We start from the raw sequence: 25,413 nt of genomic DNA, 5'->3' as shown, positions 1-25,413 counted from the left end.
CTTACACTCTCCACACCTCCCTCGATTCTCACACTATTATAGTGCTTTTAACCTAAACGCCTAAAAGCTCACACTCTTCTTTTGTAGTCACATCTTTCACACTGTTATATATTGACTGCAAATGTAAGAATCTCATTCAAAAGGTTCTCAATTCTCATTCACTATTTTCATCTCATATTTTCTATTTGTTCAACTTTTACTTCTAAAATATTATGTAAGGATGTTGATTTTTTGTTCATGTAAAAATTATACTACAAATTGAACTATACTTAATAAGATTATATAAACTAATGTTAGAATGTAAATTTCATACTAATTTTACTTAAACGGTTTCTCTTTATTCAAGATTTATCTTGTAGATAAGATATGATGCAGCGATAGTGGCAAAAGGTGGTGAGCTTGCAGGTGAGTCCAATTTGACCTTACATAATTACGTGGTTTAGATTTTCATTAAGACAACTCAAACATCTACAATATCAGTTTCTACAATGTTTTATTGTATTTATATTTTAATGAATAACATTGCTTTCCGTCTTCTTTCTGATATGACATAACTTGAAGAGACTTTCGTACTTTGTTTGAAGATATATTGTGTACCCGTGTTTAAAATTCAAGAGGAGTTTAAGTGAATAACTTAAAAATGTTTTGTGTATTTAACATAGAAAGATGTTGTGTACTCAAATAGTTAATAGTGACTTTATGTATCCAATTAAATCAAACATGATAATCATAATATTTGCAATTTGTTTTAAAATTGGACACTACTATTAATTTATGAAAACTAAATATAACCTATATTGAGTTGAACCAATATAAATTTTGTATTACTACTTAACTCTCCTTACATTATAGGGTCCACTATCATTTAAAAAGAAGTTTGTAAAAATATTTATAAATCAATTATATCATCCCTTTTTATCTCTAATAAACTTATTCTAATAAGTTTTTCTAAAATATTTTAATGTTTTAGTTAATCTTATAACTTATATCCAGGATAAGTTCTTGGCAAAACTTATCTTTTAGGACAAGTTGTTGGCAAAACTTATCTATTGACATAAGTTATTCTTTGGGAAACTAGAAAAGTAAATCCTAAATATTAATAAAAACAAAATTGATGTGATAAATAAAGTTCCTTTGTACAAAGGGGAGAACTTAGATTGCTCGAAGTAGGAAATATTGCATTGTTTGAGTCTTACAATAAATATACGACGGACCCCATTGATCATATGAAATTTACATTAGTAGAGTTTTGCTTACTGCGCCCCATCATTACGAACGGCACCCTATAACTAAGTAAAAGATTAAAATGTCCTCTTTTACTGCATCACACACCACTGTTGCCGATGTCATTGCTGCACATCACCTTTGCTTTGTGGAAAAAAGCTCATAAGAGAATGTTTTGTGGAAAAAAGCTCATTTTAGAATGCTCTTTACATAACATATTTCATGTGTTTTAAAATCATGTTCTAAACATTCCATGATAAAATTCTTATAAAAAAATTCCATTTGGAAAATCATTTTCAAAGAATTCTGAAAAATTTGTTTTAGAAAAGATAATGATCATTTAAAAAATTATATTATAGAGGGTGATAGAAAGAAATAGCACGTTATTGAAGAGAAAACAAAGTATGTAATAAAAAACAAATATATCTGACGAATTGAAAAGCTCGTAATACTCTTACGTGATGCATATACATGTAAGCTTCGATGATGAAATCGTATATCCTATTCAAAATTGAGAGCGCGTTTCAAACTGCCGCCAAAAAACCATAATATATGCGGAAGAAGCTATATACCCAACTCTCTCTCTGAAACGCGTGGAACAAAAAATGGAGAAGGGGTTAATCTCCGTAGACCGTTGGGCAAAAGGAAGCGAAGCTTACTTCCTCTCCCACCTCCACTCCGACCACACCAACGGCCTCACCTCCTCGTGGTCTCACGCGCCCCTCTTCTGCTCCCCCGTTACCGCCAAACTCCTCCCCTTCAAGTTCTACGGCTTCGATCTCTCCCTCCTCCGCATCCTCCACCCCGACGCCTCCCACACTCTCACCCTCAAATCCACCGTTATCCACGTCACCGCCATCGACGCCTGTCACTGCCCCGGTCGGTAACCCTATCACCCCCACTCTTCACGCATTTTTCGTTTCTCATTCTCTCCACCACCAGGTTCCATCATGCTCCTCTTCCGCGGCGACTTCGGCTGCGTCCTCTACACAGGCGACTTCAGGTGGGAAGCCACGTGCCAGAGAGCAACCAACGCGCGCCACTTGCTTCGCAACGCTCTTCACGACGTTCCTGTGGTTGACGTCGTTTATCTCGACAACACCTACTCCAATCCTATCTATGATTTTCCTACTCGCCATGTGGCGGCTCAGAAGGTAAATCAAATTGTCTAATCCGTGCTTCCTATGGATTATTGTTATTAATATATTTTTTTTGATTCGATTGCTGCTGATTTCAGGTTATAGATATAATTTCTTCGCATCCCGATCATGAGGTCATTATCGGGATTAACACTTTGGGGAAGGAAGATCTTCTGATCGAAATTGCGCGCGCGCTTCAAATCAAGGCATCTTCTTAACCGTTCTCTTAGAATAAAATTAAAGCCAGCGTGCTAGGAATCCTCTTTCTTTTCACAATGTATAGTGCTTGAGTTAAAAATATTATTTTGAAGTTGTTTGATTGATATTTTTTGAATTTTTTACTATAAAATCAGTAGTAAAAGTGGTTTAATTTTTTTGTGAGGAAACAATTGTTTTAGGTCAAACTTAATTTGCGTCTTTTAGAATCAATTTCTCTGCGTGAAATCTTCCGTGTGAATATTTACTTAAGATATTGTTAAATGATATTTCAACTTGATGTTTTATAGCACCTGGTATTTACTTAAAGATGCAGTTGCAATTTTGTAGTACTTTCTTTATTACGGAAAATTGTGCACAGGAACAGCTGATGAGGCTGCAATTGCATTGTGCTTGCAACTGTCCACTATTTTTTGAAACTTTGGATGTTAACCATGGCAAAAGTAGTTAACTCCGCATCTGTGCCTGTTTTTTTGTTTTTTTGTTTTTTATCAATTTTATACCTTAATGGACCCAACTATGAATATCATATTAAAATTGAAGCATATGTTCACAGGAAATGTTGTTTTCTTTTATGGTTGTTATTGTTGTTTTCCTTGTTGGAGTTAGCATTCTAAGCGATGGTTTGGTTTTTCACTGTGTTTTTTTTTTTTTCAATTGAAGATTTGGGTGTGGCCAGAGCGGTTGCGGACTATGCATCTTCTTGGTTTCTATGATATTTTTACAACGGACACGTCTCTTACTAGAGTTAGAGCTGTTCCTCAATATAGCTTTAGCATTGGAACTCTAGAGTCACTGAATAGAATGTGCCCAACTATTGGGATCTTGCCATCGGGTCTTCCGTGGATTAAAAAATCCCTTCAAAAGAATGAGTTTCTTTCTGGTTCCTTTTTGACACGTCGTTATAAGAGAGGCAAATGGAGTGCAAATAGCGAGGCCCAGAGTGATGACCAAATTAGAAACATAGGATCACCCGAGAAAATTCACGAGTACATGTACACAGTTCCCTACTCTGATCACTCCAATTATGAGGAGATTGAAGAGTTTCTAAAGCTTGTTCAACCAACCAGACTCAAGGGCATTGTGGCTTCCTCGTCATGCTATATTGAACCCATGTACTACTTTGGTCGACTTTGTCGTGTCGACCAACAGACACAAAAGTTGCATGAGGAGCAGAGAAGGAAAGAAAGTTGTAAAAGAGAAATAGAAGCAGTCAGATCCAAAACTTCATTTGGAGGTGATAATGTTCAGACAGGTAGAGACAGAAGTAAGGCTTCGAAGGGTAGGTCTTCTGGTGTTCGTCTGAGAAGGTTTAGTAGATTGAGAAGAACGCACCGTGGTGCAAAAATTCAGGGAGATAACTGTTCTGATCAAGAATGATGAGTGGCATGATGTTATGCACTCCTTTTTGAGTCCATGGTGCAAGGTAATCCTCCTAACTCTTAACCCAGCTTCAGGTTTTTGTTTGTCTATGTCTCTTATAGAAAGGTTAGATGAGCATCAAATTGCAATTTGATGTGGTTTTCTGCTACTCTTGGAATCCATTAAGCATTTTGCAAGGTTAAAAAGTTGGCTAGTAGCACATAAATTGTAACTTGGAATTGCTGTGTGGTTATTTGTTGATAAATCTGTTTTTTAAGAGAATGTTTATTGATATTGCTATTGGAAAGCATAAGATGTGCCCGCAGGAAGCTCTGACTTACACCCACTTTCCCACCTTCTCAATCCTGTACATATATTTCATAAAAACTATCCTATTCTTAATATTGTACATCTTTTTATGTTAATTTTTCCTCTTCAATTTCAAAAATTAGGCTTTATCAATTAAATTATAATGTCATTTTAAAAGTGATTTAATCATTTAGCTTATACTTCTATTGAGAATATACATGTTAGTTATTTTTTAAATTTATAGTTAATTTTGTAATGAAATTTTACAAAAAGTTAGCTTTTTATGCAATTTTTTTTTTAATTTTAAATGCGTTTTTCTACACATATTTCTTTTTAATTTGATATATGATTTTAGTTTAAATAAGTTGGCAAGCATAAATATTTTTTTACACTGTTTAATCATAGACTATGTATGGTAAGATTGTTTATTTTTTTGCAATAATTATTTTTAAAGTCATATCTTTGTGTGATTTTAAATATGTCAATAGAGGAATGGTATTTTTACTAAAATAATACAATTTTGGGTGACTTTTATGAAAATGGATAATTTTAAAAAGTTATGCAATTAGATAATTTGTCTTTGAAAACAGGATTTTAAAAAATAAGAAAACTTGTGTTTTTAAGTATGAGTTTTACTAATCTCCATTTTTTTTCTCATTGAAATTGTGACTGAAGTTATGTTTTTGCTTTTTACCCTTTCATTAAAATTGTGCTTAAACGCGATTTTGGTTTAATAATATTTTTTAAAATTGTTTCCAAAGTCCATTTTAGTTTTTTTGACTTGTGCAAACATGTTTTCAAAATTATTATTATTTTAATTGTTTTTTTTTTCATTTTTTAAATTGTTCAGCTGATTACACTTTATTGTGTTACAGAAATTATATATATGTATAATGTAAGAAAAAAATAATATAAAAGTTGTGAATTATATATATAGATAAATTTTTATCTTATTTTAATTTTGGTAAAAATATTGCATAAAATAATTATCTTTTAAAATATAATAAATTAAAAATCATGATAGTCGATAATATAAGAGTGACGTTCCAAGTGTAACGAGAAAAAGTATGAGAAGTTTTTTATTTTGTTTATAACATGAAAAAATATAAATATTAACATTAAAGAAGATAGATATTTATAGATTAAACAATAAGAAAACATTAAGTATGATGGATTAGAAAGAGTCCATCAAGTAATTATAATTATTATATAAGATTTAATGAGGTTTGGAGCAAATATAATAATAGAGTAATCAAATAAATAAATAAATGACGATAGACATACCTTAATGAATAAATATAATATAATTTTAATTATAAATAATAAAATAAATAAGTAAATAAAATATAGTATACTTTAATTTTTAATTTTCCCACAAGTAATCAATCACATTTTAAATAAATAAAAACCATAAATTTTATTAAAAAAACTAAACAAAAACGATTTCAGGTAAAAAAAAAAGAAATACATGAAGAAATCCTTGTCATCTCCACGATTTCAACATATATGATCCCCTGATTTCTTTTTTTAAAAAACGAAAAACCAATTGAAAAATAAAACCATTCTGAAATCTTTATTGCATCCATGATTTTGCTAAAAATACTAAAATTATTTTGTATTCAATCCATAATCATGCATCTAAACACGATTTAATAAAAAAAAATTAAATTTATGTTTCTAAGCATAATTTCACTTGGAAGTAGATATGATCAGTAAAACTCATTCATATTTAGAAGCAAAATTTTTAAATTATCTTTCCAAATACGATTGGCCCAAATTTAATTTTTTTACTTATTTCGATAATAATAAACCAAAATTGCACCATTTAGTAAAAAAAAAACTGCAAGAATGATCTTAACTCTACAAAATTCACGGCACAACCTGGGCCCTTCTTTATGCACCTCCATACCTTCTTCTCTCACTTCCATAGATTTTTGTATTTTCAAAAATGCCTTTCTGTAATATTTTGGATTATATAATCTAGAAGTTATTTTTCAAATTTGTAATTAGCTTCTGGATTATATAATCCAGAAGTCTTTTTTCATATGCATGATTACTTTTCGAATTACATAATCTGGAAGTCTTTTTTGGCTTTCGGATTATGTAATCTGGAAGTCTTTTATCAAATGCGTTTCCAGATTACATAATCTGGAAATTACTCTAATAGGTGTTGTATAAAAAAGATAAAAATATATTTTTATGTTGTGTATGAAGATGACAGAAGAAGATATGGAGGTGCAGGAAGAAACAATCCACAACCTGTGGTATATAACCCTACATAAATTTCCAGGTCTAAAGTTTGTAACAGTTCATAATCTATTTCTTAATGCACCACCATTGTAAACGTTCATATTTTTTTTATGAAAAGTCATATTTATCTTTAATAAAATTAAAAATTAAACCTAAGTTTCTGAACCCTCCATCATCTTCGTTTCAGTGAAATCACTTCTGAATTCTTTTTTGACACTGGTAATAATGATGCAGAATATTAAATGCGAATATATAAGTTTCATTAGCACATCCATGAAATGTCTGCACCGCAGTGAGTTTGAAAATAGATAGCATAGAAAGAAAACACGGAAACGAAGAAGGAAATAGATGATAAAAGAAAATGAATTTCGTATAAGAAAATTCAGAATACAATTTCAAAAAAGTATTTTTAAATTAAAATAATTATGGGGGCTGCAGAAAGAAATTATGGAGGTGCAAACAAAAAATTGCCTAGTTAATATGTACGGTAAGAGTGTTTTTTTGTTGTTGCAATAACTATTTTAAAAATGTCACTTTAAATACGTCAACATAGTAAAAGTCTTGACTGTGATAGTACATAAATTTTTTCGAATATAGGATCTTGTTGTTTAGTATTTCTGAAAGATTAACTCATTCACTGATTTTTTTTTTGTTATATTTTAAATTTTAATTGTGTTTGTGCCTAACTTCCAAATTATGTTTTAATATGTTGGCTTGTACTGTATTTACTGATATTATTTTCAATAATCTAAGTAGCCGGTTAGAAATATAGTAGTTAATATTAATATAAAATGTAAGTAATCTAGACAAGAAATTATGAGTGTTAGAATATTATTTTTTCTTATCAACCCTTGAAATTACCTACTCTATCCAAGGTCACTTTATAATATACGTTTCTTATTGTAAATTGAATAATTATACATACATTGAAAGAAGGAGTAAAAGATGGAAAACGACACTTGAGTAATTTATTCGATTTTGATTAGGAAACAACATCAAGGATGATTGTGGAATCAAATTTTGTCTTTCTTGAAGTAATCAATGTTATTCTGTGTCATGCATATCAAATACTTCTGTTGGGTCATCCTCCGAAGAAGGAAAAACCTTAGACCCATTGCCAATTCAATGGACAACCATGGTCATAAACTTCTAATTTTCGGGCCAAAGCCATTTTTTTTTGGCATTGACAGTTTGTTATATAGACTTTCTGTTTTTGATCCAATACCCTTTTTTTTATACCTATGTAAAAACACCTTAATCATATTATTGAATACATATTAGCATATTCATTTTCTTTCTTCTTCGTCTTCTCTGTTTCTGATCACAAAACTTCTCTTTAGGGTTTTGTTTTATTTTGCTCTTGCTGTTTGGTTTCTTCTCATGCATCCCCTTGTTCATTTTTCATTTCACTGCAGTTCTTATGCAATCTTAGGGATTGTGGTTTACTGTGTTATGGTACTAGAGCTATTCTTTTGAAGAGCTCTACTATGTGCTCTTGTTCTTGACTTATTTCCTTATTCTTCTGTTCTTGTTTTCCTTTAGGGTTATGGCAGAAGAAGAAGTGGCGAGATCAACTCCCTCAGATTCATTAACGAGTAGTTATCTCTACCTTCATCCCAACGAAAATCCAGCGGCTTCGCTCCTCTCACTAGTATTGGACTCAACAAATTATCATTCTTGGAGTAGGTCCGTCATCTCTGCCTTAATCGTGAAAAACAAAGTGGAGTTTGTCATGGGTACACATGCCCAGCGAAGGACGATCCTACTTTCTCAGCTTGGATAAGGGGCAATAACATGGTAGCGTCATGATTAGTCCATTCGGTTTCCTTTCCTATTAGACAAAGTATAATTTGGATGGATAAGGCTGTGGATGTTTGGAATGATTTGAAAATGAGATTTTCCCAAGGGGACCTTTCTAGAATATCTAATTTACAAATGGAATCTTTTTCTTTAAATCAGGGTGAACTGTCTGTCACAAATTATTTAACAAAACTTAGGATTATCTAGGACGAGTTAGATAATTTTAGGTCGAATACTATCTGTGATTGTTCTTGCTCTGCATCTTCTACCATTAGTAAAAGAAAAACCGAGGATCAGGCTATTGTGTGGGTTAAATGACCAATTTCACAATATTTGTTCACATGGTCTCCTTATGGAACCTATACCACCTATACCCAAGATTTTCTTTCTTGTTGTTCAACAAGAACGCCAAATGGCTAGTAAATTTTTGGTTACCAATATTAACAATGCCAACACTAATTGTAATATCTCTCCACAAGTTGTTCTTTTTGTGGAAAAATTGGTCACACAGAGAATGTTTGTTTCAAAAAAGTTGCTTTTCCTAATCAAGACAACAAGAATTTTAGAACCAACAGTCACAGAAAAGTGTGCACTCATTGCAATAAAACTGGTCATACCACAGACACATGCTACAAAAAACATGGTTTTCCTCTTGGTTTAAATTTCACTCATACTAAGACTAACCAAGTTCATAATACTGTTTTATCTGATGAAGTTTTTTCTGAGCATTGCAATCAAGATCAGGAACAAGGAGACATTTGCCTAAAAGCCCAACAATACCAAGTTTTGTCTACCCTGTTCAAACAACACACTGGCAACAACACTATCACTACACAACAAACACAAGTGAACCAGGTGGGTTCTTTCACTGTTGATTTTGCTCACAATGGTGCAACACAATCTCCACTAGGTAATATTTTTGTCTTTAACACGGTTAAATCTGCTAGATGCCTCTGGATCTTAGATTCAGGGGCGACTGACCATGTATGCACATCTCTATTTGATTTCACATCATATAAAAGCATTCTACCTGTTTTTATCAGTTTACCTAGTGGGCACCATGTTTTCACTAAGTTTTCTGGGATGTCATTTTAATAACAAATTCTTTCTCACTGATGTATTGTATGTGCCAGAGTTCACTTTCAATCTTGTCTCTACTTCTAAATTATCTACTAATATGAAGTGTCACTTAATTTTTCCATCCACTAACTGTGTGTTACAGGACAATCAAACCAAATAGAGGATTGGTATAGTTGAAGCCAAGGATGACTTATATGTTTTTCAATCTTCTGTTTTTCAAAATACTACCGCAAATAATGTTATTCCTTCTTTTCATTGTACTATTAAGGATATCAATCTGTGGCATTATAGATTGGGGTATCTTTTTGATGTAGGATTGCGTGTTTTGAGATCTATTTATCCATTCATTTTTGATAAAAGAATGCTTGTATGTGATACTTGCCATCGACCAAAGCATAAGAAACTTCCTTTTGCTTTAAGTAAATCTTGTACTGCTAGCATTTTTTTTTTTATATTTTACATATGGATATTTGGGATCCCTGCTTTGTTGCTTCTATGCATGGTTTTCGATATTTTTTTTAACCATTGTGGATGATTTTTCTCGATATACTTGGATTATTCCTATGCATACAAAATCTGAAGTTCGCAATCACATTGTTAACTTCACATCTTATATTGAAAATCATTCAAACCTATTGTTAAGACTATTAGAACAAATAATGGTGTTGAATTTTCCATGACCAATTTTTTTCTTCAAAAGGCATAGTTCATAAAAAAAATTGCATTGAAACACCAGAGCAAAATGGTATTGTTGAACGAAACACCAACATATTCTCAATGTAACTCGTGCTTTACTTTTTCAAGCCAATTTACCTCCTATTTTTTGGCATTTTGCTGCTTTACATGTTGTTCTTCTCATTAATTGCATCCCCACTCCTTTCTTAAATAACAGATCTTCATATGAAAAATTGCATGTCACTTTATATGATATTTCGATTTTACGTGTTTTTGGATGCCTTTGTTACTCTAACACTATCACTTCTCACAGAAAGAAACTTGATGAACGCTATTGTTTTGGTATTTTTCTTGGTTTTCAACCTAATACTAAAGGTTACATTTTTATCAATCTTAAAAAAATCATAAAATAGAGGTCTCAAGACACACTGTCTTTTATGAAATCCACTTTCCTTACAAATTGAAAGATGAAGTTAACAAGAGCCCCAACAATTTATCATTACCCATCTCTTCTTCTTATGCTTCCACTTATGATTTTCCCTATGATAATTACACTGCTGAACCGATATCTGTCACTGCTGAACCAATATCTGTGGCACCTATGGATCAATTCATCCCTAATCCACCTCGGTGTACCACTCGTCCAAGATGCACCCCTACCTATCTTGAAGAATTTCGCACTGATCTACCATCTACACAGACTGTAAGTACAAGATATCCAATCTCTAATTTTTTGTCTTATAATGTTTTGTCTTCTAATTTTAAACATGTTCTTTCCTCCTTTACATCACACACAGAGGCTAAGAGTTATGAACAAGCTTCACAACATCCATCCTGGAAACAAGCTATGGAGGTCGAACTTGAAGCTCTCTCCACAAATAATATATGGCAATTTGTTCCCCTTCCATCGGGTAAGAAACCCATTGGCTGTCGTCGGGTCTACAAAATCAAACACAACAGCAATGGCACCATTGACCATTACAAAGCATGTCTGGTTGCCAAGGGCTACACCTAGCTAAAAGGACTTGACTTCCAGGACACTTTTGCCCCTGTGGCCAAACTGACAACACTGTGCCTTTTCCTTGCCTTTGCTGCCACCAATAATTGGACACTCAAACAATTGGACGTCAACAATACCTTTCTCCATGGAGACCTCTATGAAGAAGTCTACATGAAGCCTCCACCTGGCTTTATTCTTCTCAACAAGACCACTGTTTGCAAACTGTAGCGTTCCTTATATGGTCTGAAACAAGCTGGGAGACAATGGTATGCCAAACTCTCACACTTCTTGCTTTCTTATGGCTACATTTTTTCCTCTACTAACCACTCTTTATTTATTAAAAAACATCACACTAATATCATTGTTATTTTTGTGTATGTGGATGATCTTATCTTGATTGGAAACAACATTAAGGAGATTGCCCACATCACCAAACTGTTGCATCACCATTTCAAGATCAAAAATCTGAGTGACCTCACGTTTTTTCTTGGCCTTGAAGTTGCTCGCAACAGTGATGGCATCCTCCTCTCCCAAAGGAAATACAGTATTGACCTCCTACATGAAACAAGAATGTTGGATTGCGCTTCTGTTTCTACACCAATGGTTCACTCTTCACGCCTTTCTAGTGAACAAGGCCTGCTGATGAATGAAGAAGACTCCTTTTCCTATCGGCGCTTAATTGGGAGGCTCATCTATCTCACGAATACAAGAACCGATATTGCCTTCAGTGTCAGCAAGCTGAGTCAATTTGTTTCTGCCCCTACTTCTACTCATCAACAAGCAGCCTTTCGGATCCTATGATATCTCAAGAATGCTATTGGCTACGATATCTTTTTTCCTCACCAGAACTCTATCCAGTTAAAAGCGTACAATGACTCGGATTGGGCCACTTGCCCTAAGACCAATTTTTTATTTATTGGTTTCTCCATATATCTAGGAGAATATCTTATCTCCTGAAAATCAAAGATACAACAAACCATTTCCAAGAGTTCCTTTGAGGCTGAGTCCAAAGTCATGGCTACCACAACCTGCAAACTCCAATGGCTCACCTATCTGCTACAAGATCTTGGTGTCTCCTACACACAACCAACAACCACTAGTGCATACATGCCAAACGAGTGCGGCTATTTTACATTTACAAAGGCGGTTATATAGCCGCACTTGATCAGCACGCATTCTTAAATCGAAGATTTACAAGTGCGGCTATTTAGCCGCATTCGTAAATGTGATTTATAAATGCGGCTATGGTAAATAGCCGCATTCTTATTTAAGTTTTTAAAAAAAAAATTAAAACCCTAAACCCTAAGGCAGCAATAGCGGTGGTAGCAACAACAACGGAGCAAATACGGCATAGCAAAAATCCAAACAACAGACAATGAAGCTGGTGACCTTTGTCAATACAAGAAAACAAATAGATAAGAGAAACGAAAAAAAAATATATAAATCAATGGTGAAGAAGAAAGAGAACTCGAAAAGAACTTACAATGGCACAAAGAAGACAATGAAGGCTCGTAGAAAACGAGAGGAAGCACGATAGCATAAACAAAAGAGAAAATGAAGCGTTAGAGAACCCTTCGCCAATGCAAGAAAACAAATAAATAAGTGAAACGAAAAAAAATTATAAACCATTGGTGAAGAAGAAAGAGAGCGAATCGAAACGAACTTACATTGGTACGAGAACACAATGAAACTCGCAGAAGAGAGGAACATCAGAGCAGAAACAAAGAGAAAACGCGAAGCGTGAAAAAGGAAAAAAGTATGAAAGCGTAGGTGGCGCACTTCAAAATTAGGGTAAAAAATGATTTCAGAATGCGGCTATTTAAATAGCCGCATTCGTAAATTAAATTAATTTAAAAAATGCCACCGCGTTTTGAATGACAACGACTAACCCTAAAACCGCATTAAATTAATAATCGTTGTTTATACATTTTGTGCTAGTGAACCATGTACTGTGGTAATCAATCTCCCATCCAGATTGCATCCAATGAGGTTTTCCACAAACGCACCAAACACATCCAGATCAATTTCCATATTTTTCGGGGAAAGATTACTACTAGTCTCCTAAAGTTGCTTCCAATCTCATCTTCCATGTAGAATGCTAATATCTTCACAAAGCCATTACCTCTGTCCACTTTTCAGCTACTGCACTCCAAGATGGGAATGAAAAACATCTATTCCCAACTTGAGGGAGGTGAGGGGTGATAAACTTCTTCTTTTCGGGCCCAAGCCTTTTTTTGGCACTGACTATTTGTTATATGGGCTCTCTTTTTTTGGCCTGATACCTTTTTCTTTTTATACCTATGTAAAAACACCTTAATCATATTATTGAATACATATCAACAGATTCATTTTCTTTCCTCTTCATCTTCTATGTTTCTCACCACATAGCTTCTCTTTTAGGGTTCTTGCTGTTTGGTTTCTTATCACGCATCCCCTTGTTTGTTTTTTCACTTCACTATAGTTCTTATGCAATCTTAGGGATTGCGGTTTACTATGTTACATGGCTCCATTTTCATTTTCACGACTTTGAAAATCAAAACTGCATAACCTTCACTATAGGTATGAGAAAACCTAATTTGATGTACACAGGAAAAAAAAAACATAAATACTAAAAAGAAAGAGATAAAAGATTTCAAATAGAAAAATTATTAAAACAAAAGTATAGATTATTTTAGTATGTATAATAATCTTTCTAAATACATATTTTTTTTATTTAAAAACAAAATAGTGATAAAATTTCAAACTTTAAATCTTTCAAAATTTAAAACGAAACAATATCATAAATATGAAGATTGATGCTATTATCTTTAATAATATTATCTCACTAAATTTAAAATAAAAAATAACTCAAAATGGAAAAATAAAAAAATGTGTGACAATGTTAATGTTAATGATGTAGTGACGGTTGATCTAATATAAGGTTTGGAAATTGGAGGTTTCGTAATATGCATGTCATGCTTAGTGTTAGCATGGCATGTAAAAGTCAAAAATGTCAACTAGGAAACCAGGAAAAAGACAAAACAAGAATATAATAAGATTTGTGAGGAAGGAAGAATTTAAATAATGTCGCATTAAATGAATGGTATGAAGTGGGATAATGATGATGCACACAACACAACTAAATAAATGAATACATAAAAGTATTTCATTTGACTTTTCAACAAATTGGTTGGCTTGTGGCTGTTTCTGTTGCACCTTCGTAAATGACCAAAATGCACCTTATTCACAGTTTTGTTATTTTCTCATTCACTTTTTAGTTCATTTTTTCTTATATTTTTTAAGGGATATGTTAGATTTTAAATATATATATATATATATATATATATATATATATATATATATATACACCAAAACTTTGTTCAATTATGATTAAATTTTAACTTAAAATTATTTGGGTTTAAGTTGTCCAATAAACCAAAACATAAAACACGTGATATGAAAGTTCTGAACAAAATATATATAAGTTATAGTCCATAATTTCCAAGTTCAGTCTCGTCTTTGTTTCCACAGAGATTCACACAATAATGACAAAGAAAAGTAATGATTTTTAATATACGTGTGCATTACGGTCAAATATAATTGTTATACGACAAAACTATAGATAAAACCGTGTTAACCAAAATTGGGGTTAATAAATAGGACTTCCCTGGGATGAAAATGCTCTTTTACTTGTATATTATATTTTAGTAATATCTTGTGAAAATAATTTCATAATGAGGTGTGATAGACCAAACAACCATGTGTAGAGCAAACTATAATCATATAAATTTTATTTTATATTATAAATCTGAATTTCTAGTAGATATGTTTTCAATTTTTTAAATAAAAATATTAAGTCTAAAAAGTTCATGGAAGATAAATTTTCAGGCCAAAAGGTTGTAACAAGGAATTCCAGAAGTATTTGTAACAAGACAAAACAGAACAGAAGCTATTAACTTCTTCGTTCAGACACGACCAGGTCATTGGTTGGACCCGTTCCACTTTCCTTCCTCTCACACACTCACAACCCCACCAAGCACATAATAACTACCTTCATCGGCTTCTCTGCAACTTGCACGGTGGAATCAAGCAAACCATTAACAACATGTGGAACAAGAAACCACCCTTGTTATGGCTTTCTCTCCTCATCACATACTTCTTCTCTTTCCACACCTACATATCACTTGCAGCTTTGACCACCATCTCAGCAAATCAATCTCTCTCTGGAGATCAAACTCTTGTCTCCACAGAGGGACAATTTGAATTGGGTTTCTTCTCCACAGGTAACAACTCTAATTACTATATAGGCATGTGGTACAGAAAGATATCTAAAAAGACTTATGTTTGGGTAGCAAATAGAGACACCCCAGTTTCTGATAAGAATTCTGCTAAATTAACAATATTGGATGGTAATTTAGTGGTCTTAAACCAGTTCCAAAATATAGTTTGGTCAACGAATTTGAGTTCTTCTAGCTCAGGTTCTGTGGTAGCCGTGCTTCTAGATTCTGGGAATCTTATATTAAGCAATAGGCCTAATGCATCAGCAACTGATGCTATGTGGCAGAGTTTTGATCACCCCACAGACACGTGGCTTCCCGGTGGCAAGATAAGTTTGAACAACAAAACAAAGAAACCACAGTATCTCACTTCATGGAAGAATACTGAAGATCCTGCAACGGGTATGTTCTCTCTTGAACTAGACCCTGAAGGAAGCACTGCATATTTGATTCGTTGGAATAGAACTGAGCAGTATTGGTCCAGTGGTGCTTGGAATGGACACATTTTCAGCTTGGTTCCTGAGATGAGACTAAACTACATCTACAATTTCACCTTTGTGTCTAATGAGAACGAGAGCTACTTCACTTACTCCTTGTATAACAACTCTATTATATCTCGCTTTTTTATGGATGTCTCGGGGCAGATTAAGCAACTGACGTGGCTGGATAATGCTCAACAGTGGAATCTGTTCTGGTCTCAGCCTAGGCAACAGTGTGAGGTCTATGCCTTCTGTGGTGGATTTGGGAGCTGCACTGAGAATGCCATGCCATATTGTAATTGTTTGACTGGGTATGAGCCAAAGTCACAATCTGATTGGAATCTTACGGATTACTCAGGAGGGTGTGTGAGAAAGACGGAGCTTCGATGTGACCCTCCAAATTCCTCTAGCAAGGACAATGACAGGTTCCTTCCAATTCCCAACATGAATTTGCCTAATCATTCACAATCCATAGGAGCTGGGGATGTTGGGGAATGTGAATCAAGATGCTTGAGTAACTGTTCTTGTACTGCATATGCTTATGACAATAATGGTTGCTCAATTTGGTATGGTGATCTCTTGAACCTGCAACAGCTTACTCAAGATGACAGCAGTGGGCAGACTTTGTTTCTCAAACTTGCAGCGTCCGAGTTTCATGATTCTAAAAGCAATAAAGGGACAGTCATTGGTGCTGTTGCTGGAGCTGTTGGTGCCGTGGTGGTTCTTCTAATTGTCTTTGTTTTTGTGATTCTCAGGCGTAGAAAGAGACATGTTGGGACAGGAACATCCGTGGAGGGCTCATTGGTGGCATTTGGGTATAGGGATTTGCAAAATGCAACGAAGAATTTCTCAGAGAAACTGGGAGGAGGGGGTTTTGGCTCTGTCTTCAAAGGAACATTGCCTGATTCTAGTGTCATTGCAGTTAAGAAGCTTGAAAGCATTAGCCAAGGTGAGAAGCAGTTCAGAACAGAAGTGAGCACAATTGGGACAGTCCAGCATGTCAATCTTGTAAGGCTTCGCGGGTTCTGCTCTGAAGGTACTAAGAAACTTCTGGTTTATGATTACATGCCAAATGGTTCATTGGATTCCAAAATATTTCAAGAAGATAGATCCAAGGTGTTGGATTGGAAAGTGAGGTACCAAATTGCTCTTGGAACAGCGAGGGGGTTGACTTATCTTCACGAGAAGTGTAGAGACTGCATCATACACTGTGATGTGAAGCCAGAAAACATTCTCCTTGATGCTGATTTTGTTCCAAAGGTGGCAGACTTTGGCCTTGCAAAGCTGGTTGGAAGGGACTTCAGCAGGGTCCTCACTACCATGAGAGGGACAAGAGGTTATCTTGCCCCAGAGTGGATATCAGGTGTGGCTATCACTGCCAAAGCAGATGTCTACAGCTATGGAATGATGCTTTTTGAGTTGGTGTCAGGTAGGAGGAACTCTGAGGCATCGGAAGATGGCCAAGTGAGGTTCTTCCCTACTTTTGCTGCAAACATGGTCCACCAAGAAGGGAATGTGCTTAGCTTGTTGGACCCTAGGTTGGAGGGAAATGCTGACATTGAAGAGGTCAATAGAGTCATCAAAATTGCTTCATGGTGTGTCCAGGATGATGAATCTCACAGGCCTTCCATGGGTCAGGTGGTTCAAATCCTTGAAGGTTTCTTGGAAGTGACTTTGCCTCCAATTCCAAGGACCCTCCAAGCCTTTGTTGACAACCATGAGAGCATAGTTTTCTTCACTGACTCCAGCTCCACACAGAGTTCACAGGTAAAGAGTAATACCTCAAGTGCCTCCTCTCAAACCAAGACCAAGACCAACACCACATCCAATACTTCCTAGTCCCCATGACAAAATTAAGAGGACATGGTTTCTCTCATTCACTCAAGATACAATACATGGAGCCATACTTTGATTTTGAGGCATTTAATTCTAAACTTCTGGTTCTGCTAAGATGCTTGTATGTTCAACCAAATATAATGTCATCTAAGTCTGATATAGCTATTCTAGCATTTATTTGTTGTATGAACCAGTTGGGGCTTGGGGGATCAGAAGAGGAGAAATGTAGCAGAAACATGGTGCATCTAAGTTAGGTGCATTAATTAATGGAAAATTATTGTCTCTATTGATAATTTATTGTTGTATTAATAGATTAATATCTATTCTAATTAATGACGTGCCAACATTTTATTGACCTAGTTCACCCAATTTATACATATTAAATTTGTTCAAGAACTTCTTGTAATGGGGTATTTGGAGCTGCTATACACTGCTTCCATTTTTGCTCAATACTATCAATTTAACCATTGAAGTGAGAGATTCTTTGGAACACTTTTGTAATAGTTGCAGATTTTATTTTATTTTTCCACCGTAAGGATATTCTCAGATATTTTTTACGTTTACAGACAAGAAACTCTTCCAAATGCTTTTGCAGAATGCTTTAGACTTTATGTTCACAGATTGTAAAACTGGACAAGTGTCATCTTCTTTATTCAAGCTTTTCCTAAAAAATGATTGAAACTTTAAAAAAGTATATGATAAAAGAAAGGCATGAAAACAATAATATGGGTACTCTGTTAAACATGACTTGCTCGTTACTTAGGATGCCGGTATGTTCCCTCTACCAATCATGTTCTTAGATTCTTAACAACTGGAACAAAATAAATATTGAATTTGCATGTTTCAATTTCATTCTCACAATGAAAGTTGCTTTAATCCTACCACTTCTGGATAATTAATAGGATTATGTGATGAGGAATTGTTTTTATAAGCATAAGTATTGTAATTTTTTATACTTTTAATGCATAAACATGGTAAAAATTGTAAGAAAACATCTTTGGTGGAAGTTATGCATCCAAATTCAAAAGTTAAAATATTTTTTATTCTTTTAAATTTTGAAATATTTATATATTTAGCAATTTTTTCTCAAAATCATTCCGAAATTTAAATTTAAAAACTCTAAAAGAATTACAAAATTCAAACACATTATTATCTTAAGTTTTTCAATTACTATGTAGACATCGCCAAAATATCAGTGTGATTTAACAAATTATCTTGTTTTTAGTCAAAATATAATTTCAAAAATTGTAGAAACTTTTATTTTCACTTAGAATACTAAATAAAATATTAATTTTTTAAAATTACTAAAACACCCCTAACCATTCTTATAAGTCTATATATAATTTTTATTAAAGAAATTTATTAGAATTCTCGAATTTCTTTGGATAGAGTTGTTCTTATTGTGAATATTGTTAATTCATTGGTGAAATCACTAATAAATATATGAATTTGTGTTAAGTAATATAATTTGAGGAATCTCTTTCTACTATTTTTTATCTTTCACTAACCAACTTGTTAGATATTGTTAATTCATTGATGAAATCACTAGTTAAAATATGAATTTGTGTTATTTAATATAATTTGAGTGATCTCTTTATAATATTTTTTATCTTTCACTCACCAACTTCTTAACATCTTATATTATATTTTGAGAGAAAAATTAAGTGATTTTCTCAATTGTGAATAGTTTTGGTAAGCTTATAACTCTAACATCGTGTTTATTGTAGATCTGCTTTACTTTTTTTTACCGGTAGTTAACTTAATCTCCTACTAAAACGGAATGTAACTTATTTAAAGAATTGATTATGGAGTCTATTAATCATTAAGAAGGATAATTCAATAAAACTATCCATAATCTTAATAAAAAACAAAGAGGATACTAACTTGTGGTACTTGAAACCAGTTGAGAAAATTCAAACTTTAAGAATTAAATATTATTAATTAAGATTCAAAAGGATAACAAAACAACTAACTAGGGCTTATAAAATACCCTTCTCATTATGTATAAAGGAACAAATTTGGATGCTCCAACTAGAAGCCCTTGGAATCAAATCGAGGTATTTTTGGCTAGAACATTTTAGCGTTGTCTATGGGGACATCACCGTTTTGAGTAAAAAGCCAAATTACGCCAAATTCACCATGAGAGATCCTCCACCCCAAGTCCCAAAAGAAGGAGAGTTTGTATCCTGGAAGTAGGTAGTTGATGAATTAAGAAAGCAGGTAGAGATTTAAACGCCGAAATGATTGCTTTGTCACCAAAGATGCTATTGGCGACAAACCATTTTGTTTTCAAGATCTATAACATAGGATTCTAGCACGATTAGAACCTACAACTTCACCACAACTTGTCGTGGAAGTTGCGATAGCGAGGGAGCATGGAAATGCGGAAGAAAACGTATGTGTGGAAATGCGAATGCTGCTATAAGAAATACCCTATATAGTTTGACTAGAAAGCTCATACGAAAACTTGTGGCAATAAAAAGTATCAATACGATTGTGACACCTTATTCACTAAGAGGGATAGTTTCATCATGCATAAAGAATTTTGTAATGTCTTAGTGTTGGAGAGTGCCAAGTCTCAGGCCCAAAATGTTAGCGCTAACAATGCTGATGTGGCTTTTTTACCCCTTCTGTCTCCGCTTACTTCATTTGCGTTTGTTATGTCTCCAATCTTGTTCATTCAAAGCTAAAAAATTATTGAAAATCCAAGGAAGCTATCATTGATGTCTCCAAATGCAACTGAGACATGCATGCACGGTTTGTACACCTTATTACCACTTCAAGTTGAGACATGCACGTGGAGTTTGTACACCACATTACGCACTGATCAAGATTTTAATCATCATTAGGACTAGGACAAGCATGAGGTTTGTACACCTCATTGCAACTTTAAGTTTACATGCACGCGGAGTTTGTACACCTCATTTTGAGAATTCCATCATGAAGTCTTAACTAACACACATCACACACTAATAAAAAGGCACTACTTAGTTACATTATTTCTAAACTTAATCGTTTAAATCATTTATGATAAGTCAAGTGTCGGTCAAATAACTTGTGATTATTTTCATACTTAACATTTAAGTCATTTGTGACAAGTTATATCTTGGTTAGATAACTTTCAACTTAAGCTTTAACATGCCAATTGTGATAAGTTATGTCTTGATAAAATACGAACATAAGTTATGATTCAGTTAAATATATTATTGTAACTAATTTTTATCAATTATTTATCCATCTCTTGGTTTTAGTGATTCACATCAGTTTCAGTAATTTGCTGATTATTTATTTTTCTAAAAATTGTGTAAAGCAGAACAAAATGAACTACAAACGAGAATAACGAATGAAATAGAAAGTGGTATTTAATTAAAATGAGTAAAAAAACACAATATTTAAACTCTTTAGTTTTCCTCCACAATCACGCCAGTAAGATGCAACCTTCCATGGATTCGCGGTTGAGGAATTGAGGAAACAATTACTTGAGCTTGCTCCATCACCTCTTGAAATCCCCCATCAGTGGCCTTAACCACTTCTAACTTTAAGGCATTTTTAGTTTCAAGAAACTTCTTCTTCTTTTCTTCCTAATCTTTCTTCTTGACAGAGTGATTGGTGATCAGGGATTGCTTATCAGCACCTGCTTGCGCTTTGGTTTTGGTCAGATCATTAGTAGTCTTCTTTCAAGCCTCTTTTGTCTTGGTCATCTCAGTTCTAAGGCACTCCACTTCTTGTTTGTTTTCTTTCATTATGTGTATAAGTTTCTTCTTGTTGGAGTGAGACTCTCTAGCCTTTATTTCAGTCATGTAGGTCAAAGTGGTAGCATTACTAAGACAATTTTGTAAACCTTACTCGATGGTAAGATTTTTACTCAATTCCACCAAGTCGACCTCCAAAATATTATAGGTCTCGAGCTTGATACGCTTTAAGCTCAAATGCTTCGGTTAACTATATTAATATGTTTTAATGTTACATTGTTTTAAATGATTTTTATCTCTTTATTTCTCGTTTAAAATAAACTAGTTAGCTAAGAGTTGATGTTTTTTTTTTAACTTAACTAACACAACTCGTCCAAAACCCGAGTATACCAGTAGTAAATCTGATCTTCTATTAAAAAGGAATGTAACTTATCTAAATAATTGGTTATAAAACTTATTAATCATTAAATTCAATAAAACTATCCATAATCTTAAACAAAAACATACGAATATCTGTTTGTGGTACTTGAAATTGGTTGAGGAAAATTCAAACTTTAACGATTAAATAATATTAGTTAAGATTTATATGATAATAGAAGAACTAACTAGGACTTATAAAATATTTCTCTCTAATTTTAATAAAGAAACAATTATGAATACTCTACTTATAAACCTTAGAAATCAAATCGAGATATTGTTGGCTAGAACATTTTTCTTTTTACAAGTTATAAATTGGTTTAATTACCTTTTTGGTCCCTACATTTAGGGTCAATATTCAATTTACTATAGTGGTTTAAAAAAAATCTATTTGGTCCCAAGTTTTGTTAAAAATATGCAATTTGGTCCCTTATGTTAAATTGGTATGGACAACGTTAAGTGATGATTATGTGGCACACTATATGGCACAGTTGTGCATAGATGGATTCCACGTATAATGCACATTTATAATTAATTATTAATTATATTTATTTTAAAATTTTGAATATTATTTCTCCTATGCACAAATCCTAATCCCAAACTTATTAGCAAAATCACGGGTGCAACTTCAATTTCTCGCGGTTCCTGTCTTCTGGTTTGTCAAACAATACGATGTTGATGTTGAATGCCCATTTATTATTGACGTTTTGGGCTTTGGAGGCAAATTTGGAGAAGAGGTTAGAGTGCGCCCGTGGAGCATGCGTGGGTGGTGAGGTAGAGGGCATAGCGGAGGGAGTTGTGGAATTAAGGGGAGTTAGGGTTTAGAGGTAGGGAATTGGAGGGGAGGTTTTGAGAGCGCAAGTAGTGGACTAACTCTTTCACCAGATCTGAAAGTTCCTGCCGTTCTTCTTCTTCCTCCATTGTTCTGCTTCTTCACCAACAAACTTTTTATTTTTTTTGTTATTTTTCTCGATGGAGTGTGGATTGAGGGAAAAATATGAGTGCTTTTTTGATTTGTTATGGATGGGGAAGTGAAACACAAATGTACATGCAAAAACACTTTTGGCGTGAGACCCTTTATTTGTTGGAAAGACTGAATTGCAATAGTACCAACTATAGATTGGAAATCAACAACACTCTCTTAAGCAACAATATCCTAGCCGTAGACTATCCAGTTGAGAAAATTTCTTGCTATGTTTCTGATGATGATGGAGATGCACTTCTGACATTTGAGGGCTATGAAATTGCAGAGACAATTTGTGTTGAGTGTGGTGCAGCCACACTATTGCAATTAAAAAGTCTTATCCCCAATTGTCCACCCACTTATTGCAATTCAAAAAAATCTAATTCCACTCCTCTCCATCACATAAACCATATTCGATGCCGTAAGACGAGATTTAGTAGAAATGACCAATTTAGATACATTTTAAAAAACATAAAGACTAAATTAATTTTTTTAAAAAACCATTGTACTAAATTAAATATTAACCCTAAAAATATGAACTTATAAGATAATTATACCTTATAAATTTATCAAGGTTATTTAAGTTGAAACTTAATTTAAACATTCTCTAGTTTTTTTTTCTCATTTACCAGCAACATGGTCTGGGAGGAATACGTCTTTCAACTGGTTACCATCCAATCCAAACCAATGCATGCAAGTAAACATTCTCTAGTTTATTTATCTTTTAAATAATATTTTGTGAATTAAGCTCTTGAATTAATTCTTACCAGTTTCCTAATTGACCATCATTTAAAAAAAAATTGTTTAGTAATCTAAACTCAATCGAAAAATTGGGGGTTAAACTGTTCCAATTTATTCACCGTTGGTTCTTGTATAGATTCTTGTTTGGATTTTCTAAACTTAACTTTTATTAGTAACTTTTCTTACATAATCAAATTTGGCTTATGATTTAGAACTAAATAACTTATCAATATTAACTATATAAAATAAAATATTTATTAAAAAAACAAAAAATAGAAAAAAATCGAAATTTTTTTTTTCTAATACAAAATTGTCAACTTAAACTTAAATTTTTAACAATGGTCTTAATTAAAATCTAGTAAGAAAAAAAAAATAAAGATAAGTTTAAAAAATAATTATAATTTTATTCATAAACACTAATAAAGGAAGGAAAGTTTAATAAAAAAAAATTATGTTGAAAGTAGACTTTTAACTCTGCGATTACTTACTCTACCAATACACTTGATGTGTCCCAAATAATATAAGCCAAGTTAACCAGACACAAACATTTGTCATCAAGTTGTTATGCCAAAGGGAAAGTACATTCCACTAGTACTAGTAAGACCACACTTTTATCCATCTTATTATTATTATTATTATTATTATTATTATTATTATTATTATTATCATTATTATATTATGGATCTTGTATAAAGCATCCATGCCTCCACATTGCTTTACTTGCGCCTTTCTTCTTCTTTTAATAAGATACAAACTCTACTGATTGCAATGGCCACCACTTTCATTTCTCCTTTTCATTTTTCCTCCTTTCCCTAAAAAGATCAACCAACTAATTATGTTTTACCAAAATCAAACTTTTCTTAATCTTTCTAACATGTATTTTGACACATGCAATAGTTTATTGAGGATAATTTAAGACACTAAACCTTGGACAGCCATCTAAAGCCTAGTATGATTGCCTAGAATGTTGGTAAAATAAAATTGCCAAACCCATGGTTGAAGAAATCTTAGCAACATGCATTTCATGTTTTTTTTTAATTAAACTCGTACGAATTATGTCACTACAAGAAAATTATGAAATAAAAATTAATTTTAAAAATAAAAAATAATTAATTATTTTAATAATTAAATCAAAGATCATTTTAAAAACTAAAAAAAATAATTTATAAATTAGTTTCTATTATTGTTAAATAATTTATAAATTGATATCTAATTAGCTACCAAAGTTTTAACTACCAATTATTTAGATTCTAAATTTGGTAGCAAAAACTTTAGTTGCTAATTAGATATCAATTTAGAAACCATTTAACAAAAATAAAAACTAATTTAAAAATCAACATTTTTTTAGTCTTTAAAATATTTTTTTAATTTAGTCACTATAACAATTAATTATTTTTTGTTTTTAAAATTAATTTTTATTTCATAATTTTATTATAGTGTGTCTAGTTACATTCATGAATCTATCTACTTACTTTATGCATTTTTACTAAACTAAAGATATGTTCAATAATTTCTCTTCGACCCTACAAAGTTGGACGGGTCTAATTTATCAATCCATTTTTTTAAATTAAAAATTTCAAAAATAATTTAAGAGGTTAAATTTTTTATTATAGTATTTAAAAATTATGAACAAATAATTTATAACTTAAATTTTTAATATTTACCAATTAATCAAGATTCAATTACTAATTATATTATAGTAATTTAGTATGTAAATGTAGTAACCATCTTAATTTACTCAGAGATATTAATTAATTAATTAAAATTAAGTAATTCAGGTAGCAAATTAAATAACCCAATTTGTTAAGTTATTGTGGGAAAAACTTGTATTATTTGAATGACACGTGGATGAGTGGAATTGTGGAAAGAATTAAGAAAGGTTCCATGATTGCAAATAGAAAGCCAACTTTATATCAATCATATTATTGATCACTAGATATCTTCATGTGCAAGAGAGAGAACATCTGCACTGA

At 32.8% G+C, this 25,413-nt stretch overlaps 2 protein-coding genes across 2 annotated transcripts; both read left to right on the top strand.

Annotated features, from left to right (window-relative positions):
* Positions 1-1,619: 1,619 nt before the first annotated feature.
* Positions 1,620-4,251, top strand: LOC137831928 (uncharacterized). Its single transcript, XM_068639841.1, has 4 exons — positions 1,620-2,103; positions 2,167-2,378; positions 2,462-2,569; positions 3,243-4,251. Exons 1-4 carry the CDS (start codon positions 1,830-1,832, stop codon positions 3,957-3,959), a joined length of 1,311 nt encoding a protein of 436 aa, XP_068495942.1. The 5' UTR covers positions 1,620-1,829; the 3' UTR covers positions 3,960-4,251.
* A 10,690-nt stretch (positions 4,252-14,941) lies between these two features.
* Positions 14,942-17,919, top strand: LOC137819953 (G-type lectin S-receptor-like serine/threonine-protein kinase At2g19130). Its single transcript, XM_068623772.1, has one exon. The coding sequence runs from the start codon at positions 15,140-15,142 to the stop codon at positions 17,627-17,629; it is 2,490 nt and encodes an 829-aa protein (XP_068479873.1). The 5' UTR covers positions 14,942-15,139; the 3' UTR covers positions 17,630-17,919.
* Positions 17,920-25,413: the final 7,494 nt, after the last annotated feature.

This window comes from Phaseolus vulgaris, chromosome 11, assembly GCF_000499845.2.
Source record: "Phaseolus vulgaris cultivar G19833 chromosome 11, P. vulgaris v2.0, whole genome shotgun sequence".
In the NCBI taxonomy this organism is placed as follows: Eukaryota; Viridiplantae; Streptophyta; class Magnoliopsida; order Fabales; family Fabaceae; genus Phaseolus; species Phaseolus vulgaris.
This window is presented reverse-complemented; position numbering and strand designations above follow the sequence as displayed.